At 37.4% G+C, this 16487-nt stretch overlaps 1 protein-coding gene across 1 annotated transcript; it reads right to left on the reverse strand.

The window, feature by feature from the left end:
• Positions 1 to 213: 213 nt before the first annotated feature.
• On the reverse strand, positions 214 to 3833 carry LOC120348536 (ADP/ATP translocase 3-like). Its single transcript, XM_039418690.2, has 4 exons — positions 3428 to 3833; positions 1741 to 2172; positions 1193 to 1300; positions 214 to 731 (listed from the first exon to the last, which is right to left on the reverse strand). Exons 1-4 carry the CDS (start codon positions 3536 to 3538, stop codon positions 468 to 470), a joined length of 915 nt encoding a protein of 304 aa, XP_039274624.1. The 5' UTR covers positions 3539 to 3833; the 3' UTR covers positions 214 to 467.
• Between the last annotated feature and the right edge of the window lie 12654 nt (positions 3834 to 16487).

The following is a 16487-nucleotide window of genomic DNA, read 5'->3' on the forward strand; positions in this document are numbered from 1 at the left end:
CACTCCCAGTTCATGTACCAGGTTAGACCACAACCTTATTATGATTTCCTTATTTTAGTTCTATCACGAGTTTGGGGACTGTCTGTGCTAGCCAAGTAAATATACCTGCCAATAAACTCCAGTCCCTAACAAATTAATTCTTCCATATTGGTACACACACTTCTGGAGCGCCGTTTACGGTCCCAACACTGATCAGAAGTCATCACAAAACAATTGTCAAATTATTTTAGTTTTATTGAACTCTAAACATAGGAAGAAAAGCATTCCAAAAAGGTACAATTTTCTAGATTTTCAAAGGTGGGGGTAAAATCATGGAACAGATAGGACAGGACGCCGCGGCCGGAACCGCGGGGCAACTCTCGAACGAAAGATCGACGACAAAAGAACTGTTCTTACGAATAAATAGAAAAAACGGAATTGAATCATAATTTGAAACATTTTATTGGCCGAGCGAAAGTTCAAAGTTTCTAACCGTGGACAGAGGTGCCGAAAAACAACTTCTTGAGCTCATCGTAAAGTACGAGCACAAGAGCGCCCCCTGTGCCACGAATAACATTGGAGAAGGCTCCCTTGAAGAAAGCTCCGCCTCCCTCGTTCTTGTAGATTTTGCTCCAACAATCGAAGGTTCCTTTGTACATGATGTCGGCCTTGGATCTACCGGACTGCATCATCATACGACGTCTGACGGTGTCGAATGGATATGAGATGATACCAGCACCAGTTGTGACAGTCTAGAAAGAAAAATCAAATTAATCTTAGTTGCCATAGCCTGTGCAAGTCCATAGAATTCCCAGTAGCAGGATAATGTACTTTGGCCTAACACTATCAGCTCTTAGAATGCCAGTGTTCCGACCCCTCCTAAAACTTTGCATCTTACGAACAAAGTTGATCCTTTAATTAAGTTTAAAATTAATTTTGTTCGATGCAATGCTCTTTAAGAAATTGTTATAGAACCTAACATTACCTCCCGAAAATAAAACAGCGGCCCATATGCAGCAGAAGTCTTAAAATATTAATTATAAAAACCAAAAGTATGTCAAAATGTCAAATTTTACTAAAAAGCATAATGTCACTAGGACACTCTAAGTGATGGATTTTCCATATTAGACTTCATGAACACATAGTTTCATTTAAAACTGGTTCAGTCTTTTTCAGACACACCATAATCCCAATAACACAGAAAACTATTTACCTGAGCAATCATCCAACTGACAATAATTGGAGTGTTCTTGGGATCTGGCAACATTCCTTTGACTGTATCGTAGGTTCCGAAGTATGAGGCTCTGTATACAATGATGCCCTGGGAAAAAAATCGAATAGTTAAAGGGAATTCGGATTTGTTAGGAAGTATAAAGCGCAAGTTACACCCAGCCCACGCGAGGGAGGTAAATGGAACAAATAGTAGGCAGTTTGGGACTACAAGCCGCCGAACTGTCATCATTATGCAGCGCATTTAGCCTCTTCTCCTGTCCACCAAGGGTAAGAGGCAAATAACGAGAGGGCAAATTTTGTGAATCGAGGGCCAACAAGCATTGATGATTTGGCTGAGTGACATCCATTATGATTTTAAAAAGTCAATAAAATCCCAAATGTCCATTTATAATTTGCCTTTGCAATCGATCAGTTGTCATAAATATTGAAAGCATGGGGTAACATCTGTCTTATACATTCAAGATCCTATGTTGAAGGCCCAAATCATTTCCTTAGCGAAATAATAAATCACAAATCTAGAACGCATACCTGAATAGAGACAAAGAATCCCTGGTATAGACCACGAACACCATCCTTCTTTGCAATAGTTGCGATGCAGTTGCCGAGACCAGTGAACTGACGAGCCTGACCACTTCCTACGTCAGCAGCAAGACGGGTTCGAGCAAAATCGAGGGGATAGACAAAGCACAGACCGGTTGCACCAGCGGCTCCACCAGAGGCAAGGTTTCCGAGAAAATAACGCCAGAACTGTGTGCGCTTGTCAACACCGGACAAGAAGACTTTCTTGTAGGTATCTTTGAAAGCGAAATTCAAGGCCTGTGTGGGGAAATATCTGATGACATTGGCCATATTTCCTCTCCAGAATGAAATGAATCCTTGTTCTTTGGGAATTCTGACAAAAGCATCAACGATACCTTTGTACTGGTTTTCAGCTGTGATTTGAGTTGACGCATGTTGGACCTGAAAATAAAAGGCACGACTTAAATTTGAGATTTGAAGGTCGGATTATGCGAAACTGGGTGTTTGGAGGCATTCTTTATACCCAAGAACAGTACAGCTTTGATAGAACCTTAATGACAAAGGAAAATATCCTGGGATAAAACTTAAATATATCAAATTAATACTTTCAATAACAGTCATATTAAATTTGAGTACACAAATGAATTCCAACTAAATTGGACAAGCATGCATTAGGTACTTGAATTTTTAAATGTTCCTGGAGTTAACATTTGACATGGGACCTGTTATGCTTTTAATAAGAGCAATTAAAATCTTGCATTCTGGTCTCTATTGCACAAATCAGAAAACACAAAGTACAAACAAAAGGCAGAAGTCACTTTCAGGCAGGCATACTTGAAAATTTAAAAATATTCAAAACTACAAATACATGAAAACTTTTAAACCATTCAACTCTTGAAAACCAGTAGGCCTAGCTAGCAAATATAAGAGTGGTGAAATTAGGAAATCACAAATATCACCTTTCATAAATAAATAGAAACTTATGGGAATCATATCTTGAAAGTATAACTCTAGTTTAATTGAGTTTAAAGTAACTTGGTACGAGCAAAACAAATGTCAATCCGATTATAGGCAATAGATAAACCCAAATCACTGAATTAAGGGTAAAAAATACTTCCATCATTATTTGTGATAAAATTATTGGGTGCCATTGAAATTATCATTGATATTAACCACAGTTAAAAAAAAAAAGTTACGAAGTTGAGTATGGTGAATTCCAATATTAGCCACCAGTTACTGAGTTAACCGAAAATGCAATTTAATTATGATTAAAACATTATTGCGGTTACAAGAAAGCCGAATCCAGATGCAAAAGGCAGAAAAACTAACCTAAATGGAAAACTAAATAAATATTTAGGTATAGGGACGGGAGGCCAGCTGAGGCATTGTGAGCCTAGCACTGTAGCAGCTGATTAATTTTTGAAATTCCATTTAAAACTGTAATCATAATGGTTTCTCATTGCACAAACACTCTGGAATATCTTAATACCAAAATATATTTCAGTCACAGGAACCTGAAAGAAGAAATTGTTAACATTCAGACATTCCAGCATTCAGACATCACAAATTTTGGAACACTGTAACAGTCTGACAGTTAGAGTTAGCGAAAAGAACATATAAATTATGCAGTTATGGCTGGTTTATCAAGTTCTTGCGGCAATAACAAAAATAATATATAGTCTATTAAATATCTCACCTGAAGCAAAAGCTTTACTCTCTCAATTGGAGCGACGATTGTTTTTGAAATGGCAGCGGCGGTTCCACCGATAGCCAAATCTTTGGCAAAATCTGTTGGGTTGAAAGGCATTTTCCTAGTGCAAAGTTGAAGAAAATATAGAAATGAAACTTGAATTTGAAATTTGCGACGGTTTCTTCCAATTTATTCCAGCCAAACCACTTTGAAACGACCTATCTCCGAATGTTCCGCTCGCCGACTGTTGAAAGGACTCGTAAAGGACGTGGATCGCGAACTTAAAGACCTATGACGTCTTTTCCGGTAAATGAAATTTGCTGCAGCGATTTCGATTTCCTAACTAAAAGTTAATATTTTACAATTTATACGCATTACTAACACCCTAACTTAAGCTAAAATCACAAAATGGGAAATAAAGAATAAATTAAAATATAATCACGCATTTTTGCTATTTCAGATCGATCGTGATTGGTCGATTTAAAATTAGTTTAATTATGACGTAATAAATCGGCACCGGGTATTATTGCGTAACACTATTTTGAAGGGCGTGTGGGTTAACCACTAGACGCCGCTGTTTTTTGTTTCCTTGAGCGATTTTAATCCCGGTCAAAGTTAACATTATGGAAGTAAATTGTGTTTTTAGTTTGCAAAGTATAATTTAGATTGATGGGAGGTAGATACCGCGCAATGCACGGTCATAATTCTGTATAGTCACAAGATCTCTTGACAATTCTGTGGCCGCCCGTAACTTTGAGATGAGTCGTCTTTCATTGGGAGGAAGTGCCCGTAACTTTGCTCACAGATTAATTTCCTTTACTTCTGAGTGAGTGCAACTTTACTCCGCGTTGACGAGCGCCTGTTTCCTAGAATTTTGTTTTTAGCGCCGTGAAATTTAGAAACAGGCTTTTTTGGATAAGACTGCTTCATTTTATTAATGGTGTACCACGGCCTCTCGTCCGGTTACCAGTTCATGTTGGGTATAGGATTAGTTAGGATAGGATAGGATAGGATTTACATATTTATCCCGGGGGAGAGGAAAGCCGATAAGACGGCTTATCCATATGGCGAACCACGGCCTCTCGTCCGGTTACCATTCCAAGTCGGGTATGGGATTAGTTTTTACTGTATTGTTTGTTTTTCGGAAGCATGGACTTGGTGGTGGAGGAAGCCGTAACCGACCAGCGGTTACGTGAACCACCCAACGACGGCGAGGAGTCCAGCAATCCTCTCGCACATAACCATCCCTGCATGGGATTCGAACCTGCGAACCCACGCAGAGTGATTAGAGGTGCGGTGGCGAGCGTATTCCTAACGCTTAGCCCGTTGAGCCACACCGCCGCGCCAGTTACGGTATTTCTTTTCAAATCCTTGGACCCGATGTTGGATGAAGCCATCGCCGATCAGCAGTTATGTGAACCACCTTGGGCGGCCATAAGTCCACCACCCCTCTCGCACAATATATCCCCCGCGGGATTTGGACCTGTGAATCTACGCAGGGTAACCGAGGTGCGATGGCAATCGTATTCCTAACACTTAGCACGACGCTCCACGCTTATCACCTTGTAATTTCAAAGGCTGGAATTTGAAACGAATGGTGAATATGAGCGAGGAGATGACCGTTCGTTGTTACAAGCAAGTTCAAGTAACTTGAGCTGAATATTTAAAAATTTACTTTCTTGGCATGAGCCAGCCTGTACGAGCGGCAGTGGATGTGTGTTGATTGCCTACAGACCAGTTTTCCTGTGCCCCAGACGAGAAACATTGCCATTTTATGCAGGTTTCAGGCTTCAATGAACAGCCTCTCGCTCGATTGCCAGCCCATTTTGGGCTATGGGATTAGTTATTCGTTGCAGGTGTATGGACTTTCATGATGGCAGGTAGCGCTAAACCGTCCTTGGAAGTCGTGATATCAGCAAAACCGTTCTTGAACTGACGAGAAGGATTATACTTGGCGTTTCTAAATATTATGTATATTTGAGGAACTGTAAGTTCGACATCTTCTTTGAAATGAGAGAACCCGTACTGAGTTTGATACTAGAGAGTACCTGTTCCTCAAATCTGTTTTTCTTGAATCCCCCAACTCACGGGTGGGCAAACTGCGGCCCGCGAACTGATTTTTTGCGGCCCACAAACGTCCCGACTTTTAAGGCATAAAACAAAATTTAATTATCAATTTATTATTGTCACGACACAGATGTACGTGGTAACAAGTGCTAATGTAAAGCGCAGTAAGTAGCGTCAGTTGTTTGTCGTGGTTCTTTTGATGCGTTAACCAAACTTGGTAAGATATTAAGTTGTTCCGTTGCTATATTCGCTGCTTCAATGCAACTACAAGGTGTCGTTGACTGGATGACTCTTTGAGTCCTTCCCGACCCCTCATCAACTGCAACAAACCGATATTCGATTTTGTAATTTGTTATATGCATTTTATTTATTTCATATCGTATATTGGTTTTGTCTACAAAAATAAATACCTGAATCTGAACATTGTCTAGGAAATACCAATGGAATGGCACATTACAGAATAAGAAAAAAATTAGAAATTCCGTTGTATTGCCTCTATCACACAAAATGTTTAAATTATGTAATATATTATGAACCCAAAGTTGGGTCAACACATGATACTTCAATTATTTATTTTTAGGAGTATTATATAATTAATAAATATTGAACATTTATCGATCGGCTACTTATTGATTAATTTGATTTTGAGTGATTGAGGGGTTACATGAATTGTTTGAACTTATTGAATTGTTCGCTCATAATCTGATGATTATTTTGATTGTTGAATTGGTTTCTTTAAATAGTGACGTAATAAACGTTTTTGAATGGTTCGGATATTATATAACTGCCTCAATCAATAATGGTGACCGATATCTTGAGTTCGAATACCATGCCCACGATGTAATTAAATTTTTCGGACAACGCTGATCTGAACAGATTACGATGCGTCCAATAATTGTTGCTCCTTGCATATGAATGACTGTTTATTTAAAGCTTTTTATGTTTGAAAACACTTGAAAATCATTTATAAGTATGATTCAGAACTAAAGGCCAATTTAGTGAGACGTCCAATTTTTTTTATTTCGGAGGGGGGGGGGGGGAATGCTAGGAAGTTAAGATGAAAAAGGCTGTTGAATAAGCCCAGTACGCACATTGCGAACTCTAGAGTTATGCATTAATTTGATATAACTTTCAATCGCCAAATTTGTAACTTCATCGGTGGGGAAACTATAACAGCTTCATATCATATTAGTGGCCGGTTTTCCATGACCTTGTTCAAAGTGGTGAAGGCAAACAACAGCCGCAGAAAAATTCAGACAAGGAAAGTCGGTTCAAACTTTGCGCTCAAACTTTCCGTTCATCTCACAAAAGTTTGAATTATGTAACACTGTTTGGACTTAAGCTGGGTTAACTCTGCGGCATATAGTTTTCAGTATTAGTTTGATATTGTATAATTACCTAAATAATATTGATCACTTGTCGATCGTTTACTTATTGATTAATTTTATTTTGAGTAATTGGAGGGGTGACATCAATTGTTTGAACTTATTGAATTGTTGACTCATAATCTAATGATAACTTGAGTTGTTGGATTAGTTTTTTATAGTGACGTAATAAATAATTTTATTAATGATGAATTCGTTCGTTAAATGTGCTTTGACGTAACAATTCAAATTGATGACAAATAATTGCTTTTTTTCGCTTTATTAAAAAATAATTCAATGACGTTAAATATTTCAATTCTTCGTGCAAAACCAATGTGCGATATGAAATAAATAAAATGCATGCAACAAATTACAAAAACGAATATCGGCCTATTGCAGTTGACGAGGGGTCGCGAAAGAGTCATCCAGTCAATCGTCCATAACTTCTTTCAGAGATGAGTCTTCTTTACTCTTGAGTGAGTGCGGGTAACTTTACTCAGAAATGAGTCCCCTTTTGCAGATGAATTGAAGCAGCAAATATACCAACAGAACAACTTGAAAAACATTTGCTTAATTAAACATAATCATATAAAGAAATAACAAAAAAGAAGAACTCGAAATAAAAAGATGACACAGTGACTATGGAATATCACTTGAACATTTACTTAAATTAGATCTACTCTACATTGCTAGTAACCGTATGAGAGGCTGGCTCATAGTACCATTGAGATATGTGACTTTTCTTTACCATCAAATAAACGGCGCTCCAGAAGTATGTGTACCAATATGGAGGTAACTAATTTTGTTCGCCTACTTTACATCAAGTTGTTTAAAGGGACTGAAACCTAGGGCAGGGGGATTATCACTTGGCTAACACAGACAGTCCCGAACTAGTAATAGAACCAAAATAAGGAAAATCGGAATAAAATTATGGCTTAACCCTAACCTGGTACACACATTACGAGAGTACGTATAGTTAGATATCGATGGCTGCTCTCACAGGGAATTTTTCGTATTTTTTACGTATAGCTAGGTATTAATGGCGGCCTCTTTGGGGAATTCCTCGTTTTGATAAACCCGGAAAACATCTCATAAAACGTAAGTCACGTGCGGATGCGTGAACGTGGATAATTAACGAGGGCATTTCTTACGTTAATTAAATAAGACTACTGTTGTCTAATTAATCAAAGACCTAATTGTATTTGTTCGTGTTCCATTTATATGATTGATTATGATGTAACAAGTATTATTACATTTCCATTTATCCGTAATAAATGATCTTCTTATGTCATAATATTTTTATATTTTGAAAAAATGAAAATTTACATTTAAGTGTCTCGCCCAGCGTGTAATAACTTGGATCGCGGTTCTTCTAAACCAGGGCTGTAAAAAAAATTAGCCGGTGGGTCATATAACCAACTGGAGACATCCATCTAGCCGAGCCACACAAAACATTTAGTTTTCCCACAGGCGAGAGAAGAGAATGCGACTATTGCTTAGCCTTGCAATAATAAAGGCACCGGGAAAAACGCCGAAAGATTTAACGCTGCGACAAGAGCAAAAAATATTATGTATATTTTTAACCATGCGCGCGCACTTTCAAACATAAATTGTCGGATTAGGATTTTACGTCTCGTGGGAAAAATGACAAGTGAGTGAGGGTTGACAAGGGCCTCACTGAGTGGCTTGGCGGGCCGTGTTCGTAGCGGAAGATGTATAAATATGCAGTGTAAAAATCTTGCAGGCTACTGTCTACTTCTAGAACTAGATGTCTACTATTGGATATGATATATAGTTCGGATCGCGACTCCGGATCATTTTTTATTTGACTGTATTTTCTTTTCAATACTTGACTGGCGCCAAATTGAATGGCCAAACATCCATGTCCTTGTATTAAACGACATACTATACTCAGAGATGAGGCTTCTTTACTCTTGAGCAAGTGCCCGAAACTTTTCTCAGAGGTGAGTCTTCTTCGATTTTTAATGAGCGCGTGGTCTTGCCCTCAGCCAGTTCATATTTGAATTTATTAACTAACACTTGAACTAAATCCCACACGTTTTTAATCAACAAATTGATCAAGAAATTGATTTTATTGAAAAGTTTTTTCCGGGTATAAATCAATTTGAATAATATTTGAATACTGTTAACAAATTTCAGTAAACTCAACTAAATGTTCAGATAAACCAGCAAATTAACTAAAGCATATCATACACTGACAGACAGACAAGTACAGGAAATGATGAATTTTCTTTTTTTTTTATCTATTTGGGGGGAGGGGGGACATTGGCGTCACTGTCCTGAACTGCATGAACACGATAGGGCAAGCCAAAACCGACCAGCGCTAGCCGCGAGGAGTCCAGTAACCCTCTCACACAAAACTATCTCCCATGGGATTCTAGCGCAGGGCAATCAAATGAGATGGGTGCAAGTCCCTTTGCTCCGATTCTAGTTGAGTCATCACCGAATCAAACATTTTTCTCCGCTTAGCACGATTCGTCTTTCTTCAATAAACGCAACACGTGTAACTTCAAATACGGTGAAATGAAAGTTAATTTTGCGCTTATTCTCAGCAGTAAATGATTGACTGTCATCTCAGGTAATCAATACGAATAAATAGAACTCCGGGAAGTTTTTGTTTCAATATGGTCAGTACGGGGTGAAAGGCGTGGAAGTAACGAGCAGCAAGTTATGATATAGTATTTGGCAGAATGTTCACGCTTCGCTATCGCTAATAAAATTCTGCCCGTTGTTGGAAAATTTACTACGAGTTGTGGTATTATTATTTGGCAGAATGTTTACTCTATCGCGATTATTATATTTCAGTAGGCACCGCTTTTATGGTTCCCGCGCTAATTGTGGGTGTAAACCATGTAATTTAACCAATATATATAATCATGTATACTCGCGTTCAGGTATTTGGAGATAGAGCAATTGCAATTTTGTCGTTGTGTCTTGTTATTAGTGAAGGTTACATGTCACACAACTGTGTAATAGGCCGTCTTGAACATGTATCCCGTCTCTGTTTTGATATTCAGGTACTAGTAATTTGAAATGGATTGGTCGATTTTTGGGGGGGGGGGTATAAATTTTTTATAGGAAGGAATTAAGAAATAAATCAAAAGTAGAATCTTCTGTAGGCCACTTCCATATTTAAACACTGAAGTTTGAAGTCGTTCGCCCTATTAGTTGCAGAGAAAAGCGAATTTTTACACAAACCCAACATGAAAAACATCAAACATTTTGCAAACCTACCAATAGTTTCATTCCGTGTCCATGCAATAAATGTTTTCCCGAGCATCGATTTCCTCGTTTATTTTCGTAACAATGACCAATCCACAAAAAGTCAACGATGGCGTAATTCTCATATGAGTTTTCAGTTGTATTTTCAAAAATTAGTTGTAAATGAAGTTGCTATTATGTCTTCCGATGAAGTTTATTTTATTGGCAATAATCAAATATTAGTCTCGCAAACGCTGTGGTAGACTAGGCTAACGCTATTAGTACCTGTGAAAAGGGACGTGGTTGAATATTTTAATAAAAATGACGGTTTTGAACATGCAAACCAGTTTGTAAACGTCCACTCTTCGAAGCACTCACAGAATAAGCATAAAAAATTTTGCAATAGTAAAATATAGGGAGAATTTTTCTGGGGTCAAGGGTCGGGATCCAAATACCTGCTTGGAAACCCGGGATCACATTTTAAACTTTATTTTTTAAACTCTATCTCAATGCATGCTGTAATGTGATGATGTATATACGTGCACTCGTGGAAGAGTGCAACCACAGAAGCGCACAGAAATAATCTTCGCGAGGAAATACTGAAGGTACGAATGTGTAGTATAGAAAATTTGCATATACGCATTTACATGAGCTGTGTGGGTTTCAATTCAGAATCACATTTTAAACTCCGTCCCAATGCATGCTGTAATATGGTGACGCGTGTGTGGCCACAAGAGAGCGCTCCACAAGTGTATGTATCAATATGGAGGTAACTAATTTTGTTCCTCTACTTTACATCAAGTTGTGTGAAGGGACTGAAACCTATGGGCAGGGGGATATTCACTTGGCTAACACAGACAATCCCCGAACTTGTAATAGAATTAAAATGAGGAAAATCGGAGTAAAATTATGGCCTAACCCTAACCTGGTACCCATACTACGGGAGGACCACAAAAGTGCACAGAAATTGTCTTCACATTAATATATTGAAGGTACGAATGTATGATAATGCAAGTTCGTATGTACGCGACCACTAAAATGCCAAGACTGTACCACAGTGTTGGGCAAACTGCGGGCTAGATGGGGCCCGTAAACAAATTTTTGCGCCCGCGAGCAATTTAACTTTTCCTGGCTATGCCGCTGCTGGTGAAGCTCGGGTCACAATTTATTAAAAACTTGAAGAAGTATCTTCAAACTGGAATGCGTGAGGATCGTCATCAAATAAGTCTACACTCGGCCATGATAGGCTCTGAGCTTTCACCTAACACGAATTGTGATATCACTATCGTGCGGGATACAAAAAAATTAAAGGCGAGATTAAAAGTCTTGGCCTGAATGACTATACAAAATTCTGAATAATCGCTAAACCGCTTTCCGGCATGCACGTTTGCCTTGATTAGATAAAAGAAAAAGAAATAAACGTGTTGACAATATACCTTTTTTTAATTATAAGTACAGACCATATACATGTTGTAAGGTTATATATTGCATTAATCGTTTTCTAGTCATCGACCTCATGCTGATTATAATCTAAGAGGGATTTATATGGAAACAATGAGCCGTGTTTCAAAATGACCGCATATTGACTATGACCGCATACTTACTATGTTTAGTCTGCCTGAAATAGTGAATGCTAGATAGTCATGGTGACAATTTAAAACAAGAATAGACTAGTCAACTTTATGAAAAAAATAGAAATTTGGTCTCGCGTTTCACCGCTATAATTCGTTATAGGTAATTTATAGATAGTTTTATATTTTGTTTGTTTATAGCAAATTGGGAAATTTGCGCGTGGGATGGGATTCAATGACTAAGGTCTGCTGACCGCATAATAACAGTCTTCAGTCCAGCTAAAATAAATTCACTATTCTTAATATTATGACCTTATGAAAAAAATCGCTTTTCTCATTCGCCAATGCACCCATTGCTTTGAAATTTTCAGTGGTTAAAGTTATTTTATGCTAAAAGGCTATTATTTTTACTTTACTTTGTTTAATGAGAACACGTTTTTATGATATCGTGACGGTCGCCTTCCACGTTTTTATGACATCGTGACGGATGATGGGTACCAGATTCAGATATTCATTCCCGTCGTGCATGAAATATTTAAACAAATAAACATGAAACCTGTAGTCTACCGTGACAGATTGCATACCCGTACTACGGTGTTTTGGGTTCCGTGTCCATATATTTGAGCATCGCTCTCTTGTAGTTAATTTATCTGTGGATTTATATATTGTTTCTTTATAGCAAAATTTCTGCTCATGTGGCCACATTCCACATTGTTAAATTGTTTTGCTTGCGCCACTTGGCTTTAACCGCGTGGGATGGGATTTCAAGGATTTACAATAAATTCAGGGAGGTCATGGTGACAAGGTAAAAATCAAAATAAATTATTAAAGTTTTCTAAAATAACTTTAAATTAGCCGACTTAAATTCGTGTGGTAAATCTGTTTTCACTATCATGTAATTCGCCATTATGATTATTTCTAGTCTTGCTTGCGTCACTTTTACTTTAACCGCGTGGGATGGGATTTCAAGGATTTACAATAAATTCAGGGAAGTCATGGTGACAAGTTAAAAAACGAAATTAATTATTGAAGTTTTCTAAAATGGAATGATCTGGACTTAAAATCGCGAGTTAAATCTGTTTTTTTCTGTCGTGTGATCCGCCGCTATAATTCTTTTCTATTTTCCATGGTTTTAGTGACCTCGCTTTGAGTTAAAAAAAGTATAGAGTGTCTGTAAAGTTTTAATTCTAAATTGCAAAGAGAATTTATCGATAACATGTACTTAAATAATTATTACTGATTAAAACAACAAACCTGGTTAAGATATATTGAGAACCTACTTCATAACAAAATTGTAAAGTAACATATTAATTTTTTTTGAAAGATCGATAAGTCGCCGGTCTCCGATCGCTATCTCGTTTTTTATTTAAGCCATATTTTAAAAATGCAATTTTGACATTTGACTTTTTTCTTCTTATTGGTGAAGCGTGTTTCTCATTGTGGAAACTCGGCGAACTGTATTGGTGCTACAATACTTGTTTTTTTACTGATTTATGTGTCTGAAGGAGCCATCACCATGGAAAGTCGCATACAATTACCATTTTCCGAGTATTCGAGATTCGATTCGAAAAAATATTTGATTTTGAAATCAACAGATATTCGCCCAGCCCTATTCGCGACCCAGAATCTGGTCGGTTGAAAATTTCTTTGGGAAATCACTTCATGTCGCTCTGGTTTGCGAGATTTTGCAAAATTAACTTTTTATAAAATTTGAGTCGCTTGAAAAAAGGTTGGAAACCGCTTCAACCTGACTTATTATAACCTTAGACAGGCACAACAACAAAAAACGGATCGGTAAATATTTGTGAGGCGAAGGCGATAATAAATAACCTGATAGTTCAAAATATTTATTTTATATTTGTTCATTTTTATACATTTTTTATGTCTAATATTAATAGCTTTCATGTCAAGATCGTTGAATTGAGATCGTTGAGATATCGCGTAATATACGAAAGTGTCTAACAGACAAACACACAGACAGACAAATACCTATCGACATACTTACCGATCTTAAGATCGATAAGTAAAAAGAATAACTGGTTCGCTGTCGACGACATCCACGAGACGGCACTCTTGAAGTATTTGTACCAAGATGACGCACAACCTGAACAACCCCGACCTGGTACACATACTATGTTCAGGTTGTGCGTCATCTGGGTACGAAAACTTCAGGAGCACCCAAAAAAGAGTGCGCGTGAACTCGAAAAGATCTGGAGTCGAGTTAATACCTTGATCCTTCCGACACTGTACCGGTTGCATATCACGAACAAATGGATTTTTTGTTTATTATGTTGTCATAGCATTAAGCTTTCCCCGAGGCTTTTCAAAAATCATATAATATGAATATTGCTAAAAATATCTATTTCGATAGCGTCCGCGCTCAAAAACAAGTAATTCTGACGGTTCCATTACATTTGAACCCACGACAATTGCACCTGCATACTATTGCATCTATGGACATTTTTTTTAGGATATTTGAACCCATACTAACCCTGTAACCAGTAGTGGGATTCAGCCAGTTCGCACTGGTTCTATAGAACCGTCTCACGGAATTTTATGAGATCAGCGAACCGGTTAGCATTGCATGACTTTTTGTAACAGAACCGCCTGAAAATTCGACATTTGTATGATGGAACCGGCTGACAAAAAATTTGAACCCCACCACTGCCTATGCTATAACCCATGGATTTTAGCACCCTCATATAAATTGAACCCGCGGATATACGGGTGAAAATGTATGGGTTCAAATGTACCTGGGTTCAAATGTACGGTCATCAATTCTGACTCGTGTTTCGTAGGAATGAGACCGTTTTTGCAATTGTTACGTATTTGGTACGTTTGTTGTTATTTTTGCTTCGAATCAGGCAAAGGTCAAGTAAATGGTTATGTGTGTATATTAAATCAATCAACAATGAATCGTTTTTATTAGCCATTCGGGAAAAGCACAATATCCGTCTGAAAATTTTCTTGGGTCGCTCGTTTATTCAACAAACTTGTTAATTTTATTGAACACGTAGTGGACATAGCGATCGTTTTGTTGTTCTTGTTCTTTGACACGTTTTGCAGAAATCGCTTTTCTCTTTGATTACTAGACTAATTGCTTTGAAATTTTCAGTGGTTAAAGATAGAATTTTTCTCCATAAGGCTATTACCTTTTGCTATGACGTCATCAAAATTATGCGGCTCTACGTGTCCATATATTTGAGCAAAGCTCTCTTGTTCGATATTGAAGTGTTGCTCAATAATAACTGTATATATGAGAAGTATCAAAGCGTAAGAACTTGGCAACATCTATTTTACAAGTAAGGCAATGCTACGATAAGTGATATGTGGGGAAATAAATGTTATGTCAAAATGAATACTTTATATTAGTAATTTAATTTTTCGAAAATCACTTCATGTCGCTCTGGTTTGCGAGAAGTTGCAAAATTAACTTTTCAAAAAATTAGGGTCGCTTGAAAAAAAGATTGGAAACCGCTTCAACCTGACTTATTATAACCTTAGATAAGCACAACAACAAAAAACGGATCGGTAAATATTTGTGAGGCGAAGGCGATAATAAATAACCTGATATATCAAAATATTTATTTTATATTTGTTTATTATTTATATACCTTTATGTCGCGATCAATAAATTGATAATGATCGAGATGGTTTGTCGAAATGTAATTGAAAGTCAAGTTGAGACCGGTTTTGACTGTTCAAATCTTGATTTTCAAGAAATGGTCGTAAATCATATCAACAATAAGACGAAGAAAAAGTTTTATACTTTGTGTATATTTAATCAAAACAATATTTATGATTGGTTTTATTGGACACATAATGGACTCATAAATTGTTTTGTTGATATTATGTTGTTGTTAATATTTTTGTTGTTGTTGAGAATTTCTCCTTAACTAATGGACCAATTTCATCGAATAGTTGTTGTCGCTAGAAGGGTATTACTTTTATTTATTTCGAAATTTTCTGTAGGCTCTATGGTGGATCTCAACATTTTAATGACCGTTTACCACTTTACTGTTTTTTACTCTTGCCGCGTAACACCGACAAAGCCCCTATTTGGGGGGAAGGAACAATGGCACAAGAAACGCGCTATGGATGTATTTTATGGCCAATCCTTTGTGCCGTAACACGCAAAACGGACGAGGCCGATCTCTAAAGACAAGGACTGGTATCGCTATAAACCCGTTCAGCAAATACATACAGTATGGAAGATGAGGAGAAAGCGTTGGTGCCATATTTTGGCTTAAAAGGTAGTTGTTGCAATAATTCAAAAGTGTTTGTGTACCACTTCAAAAGCCCCTGTACCGCAGGTTGAGAACTGCTGCTCTATCAGATTCACTATTAATTTTTGTGTGATGACATCGTCAAAATTAAAAATTGCGCATCTTGTACCAGTGCGTTCGCGATCGTCGCGGTTTGGTGGTCAGTCGACGCCGGGAAAACTCATTTACTTTCTGTTAGAGGAACCACGATTACACATATCTGATTGACATTCAGAGGCCGGTGGTCTTAAAAACTGATTTACACGCTGTTGCACTTTCGGATACTATATTTTTATTATGATCGAATAAAATGCCGTAGGCCCGTTTTGTTTGAATTGGATTCTTTGAAGTGATTATTTGAATCAAGACGAGTTAATTTTCATTTCTCAATGTTGACGTGTGTTACGTCGTGTGTAATTGCTTCTAAGATAACTGTGAAATCAAACGCAACGAAGGTTGGTGTCGCCGCAAGGATTCCTAAACGAATTAGTATTGAAAAAACATAACTTTTTCCGCAGTATATTTGTGAGCTTTCTTCAGATCATACTCAGATTTCTTCTGACGAAACATAATTTAT

Source organism: Styela clava, chromosome 1 (assembly GCF_964204865.1).
Source record: "Styela clava chromosome 1, kaStyClav1.hap1.2, whole genome shotgun sequence".
NCBI classification, from domain to species: domain Eukaryota; kingdom Metazoa; phylum Chordata; class Ascidiacea; order Stolidobranchia; family Styelidae; genus Styela; species Styela clava.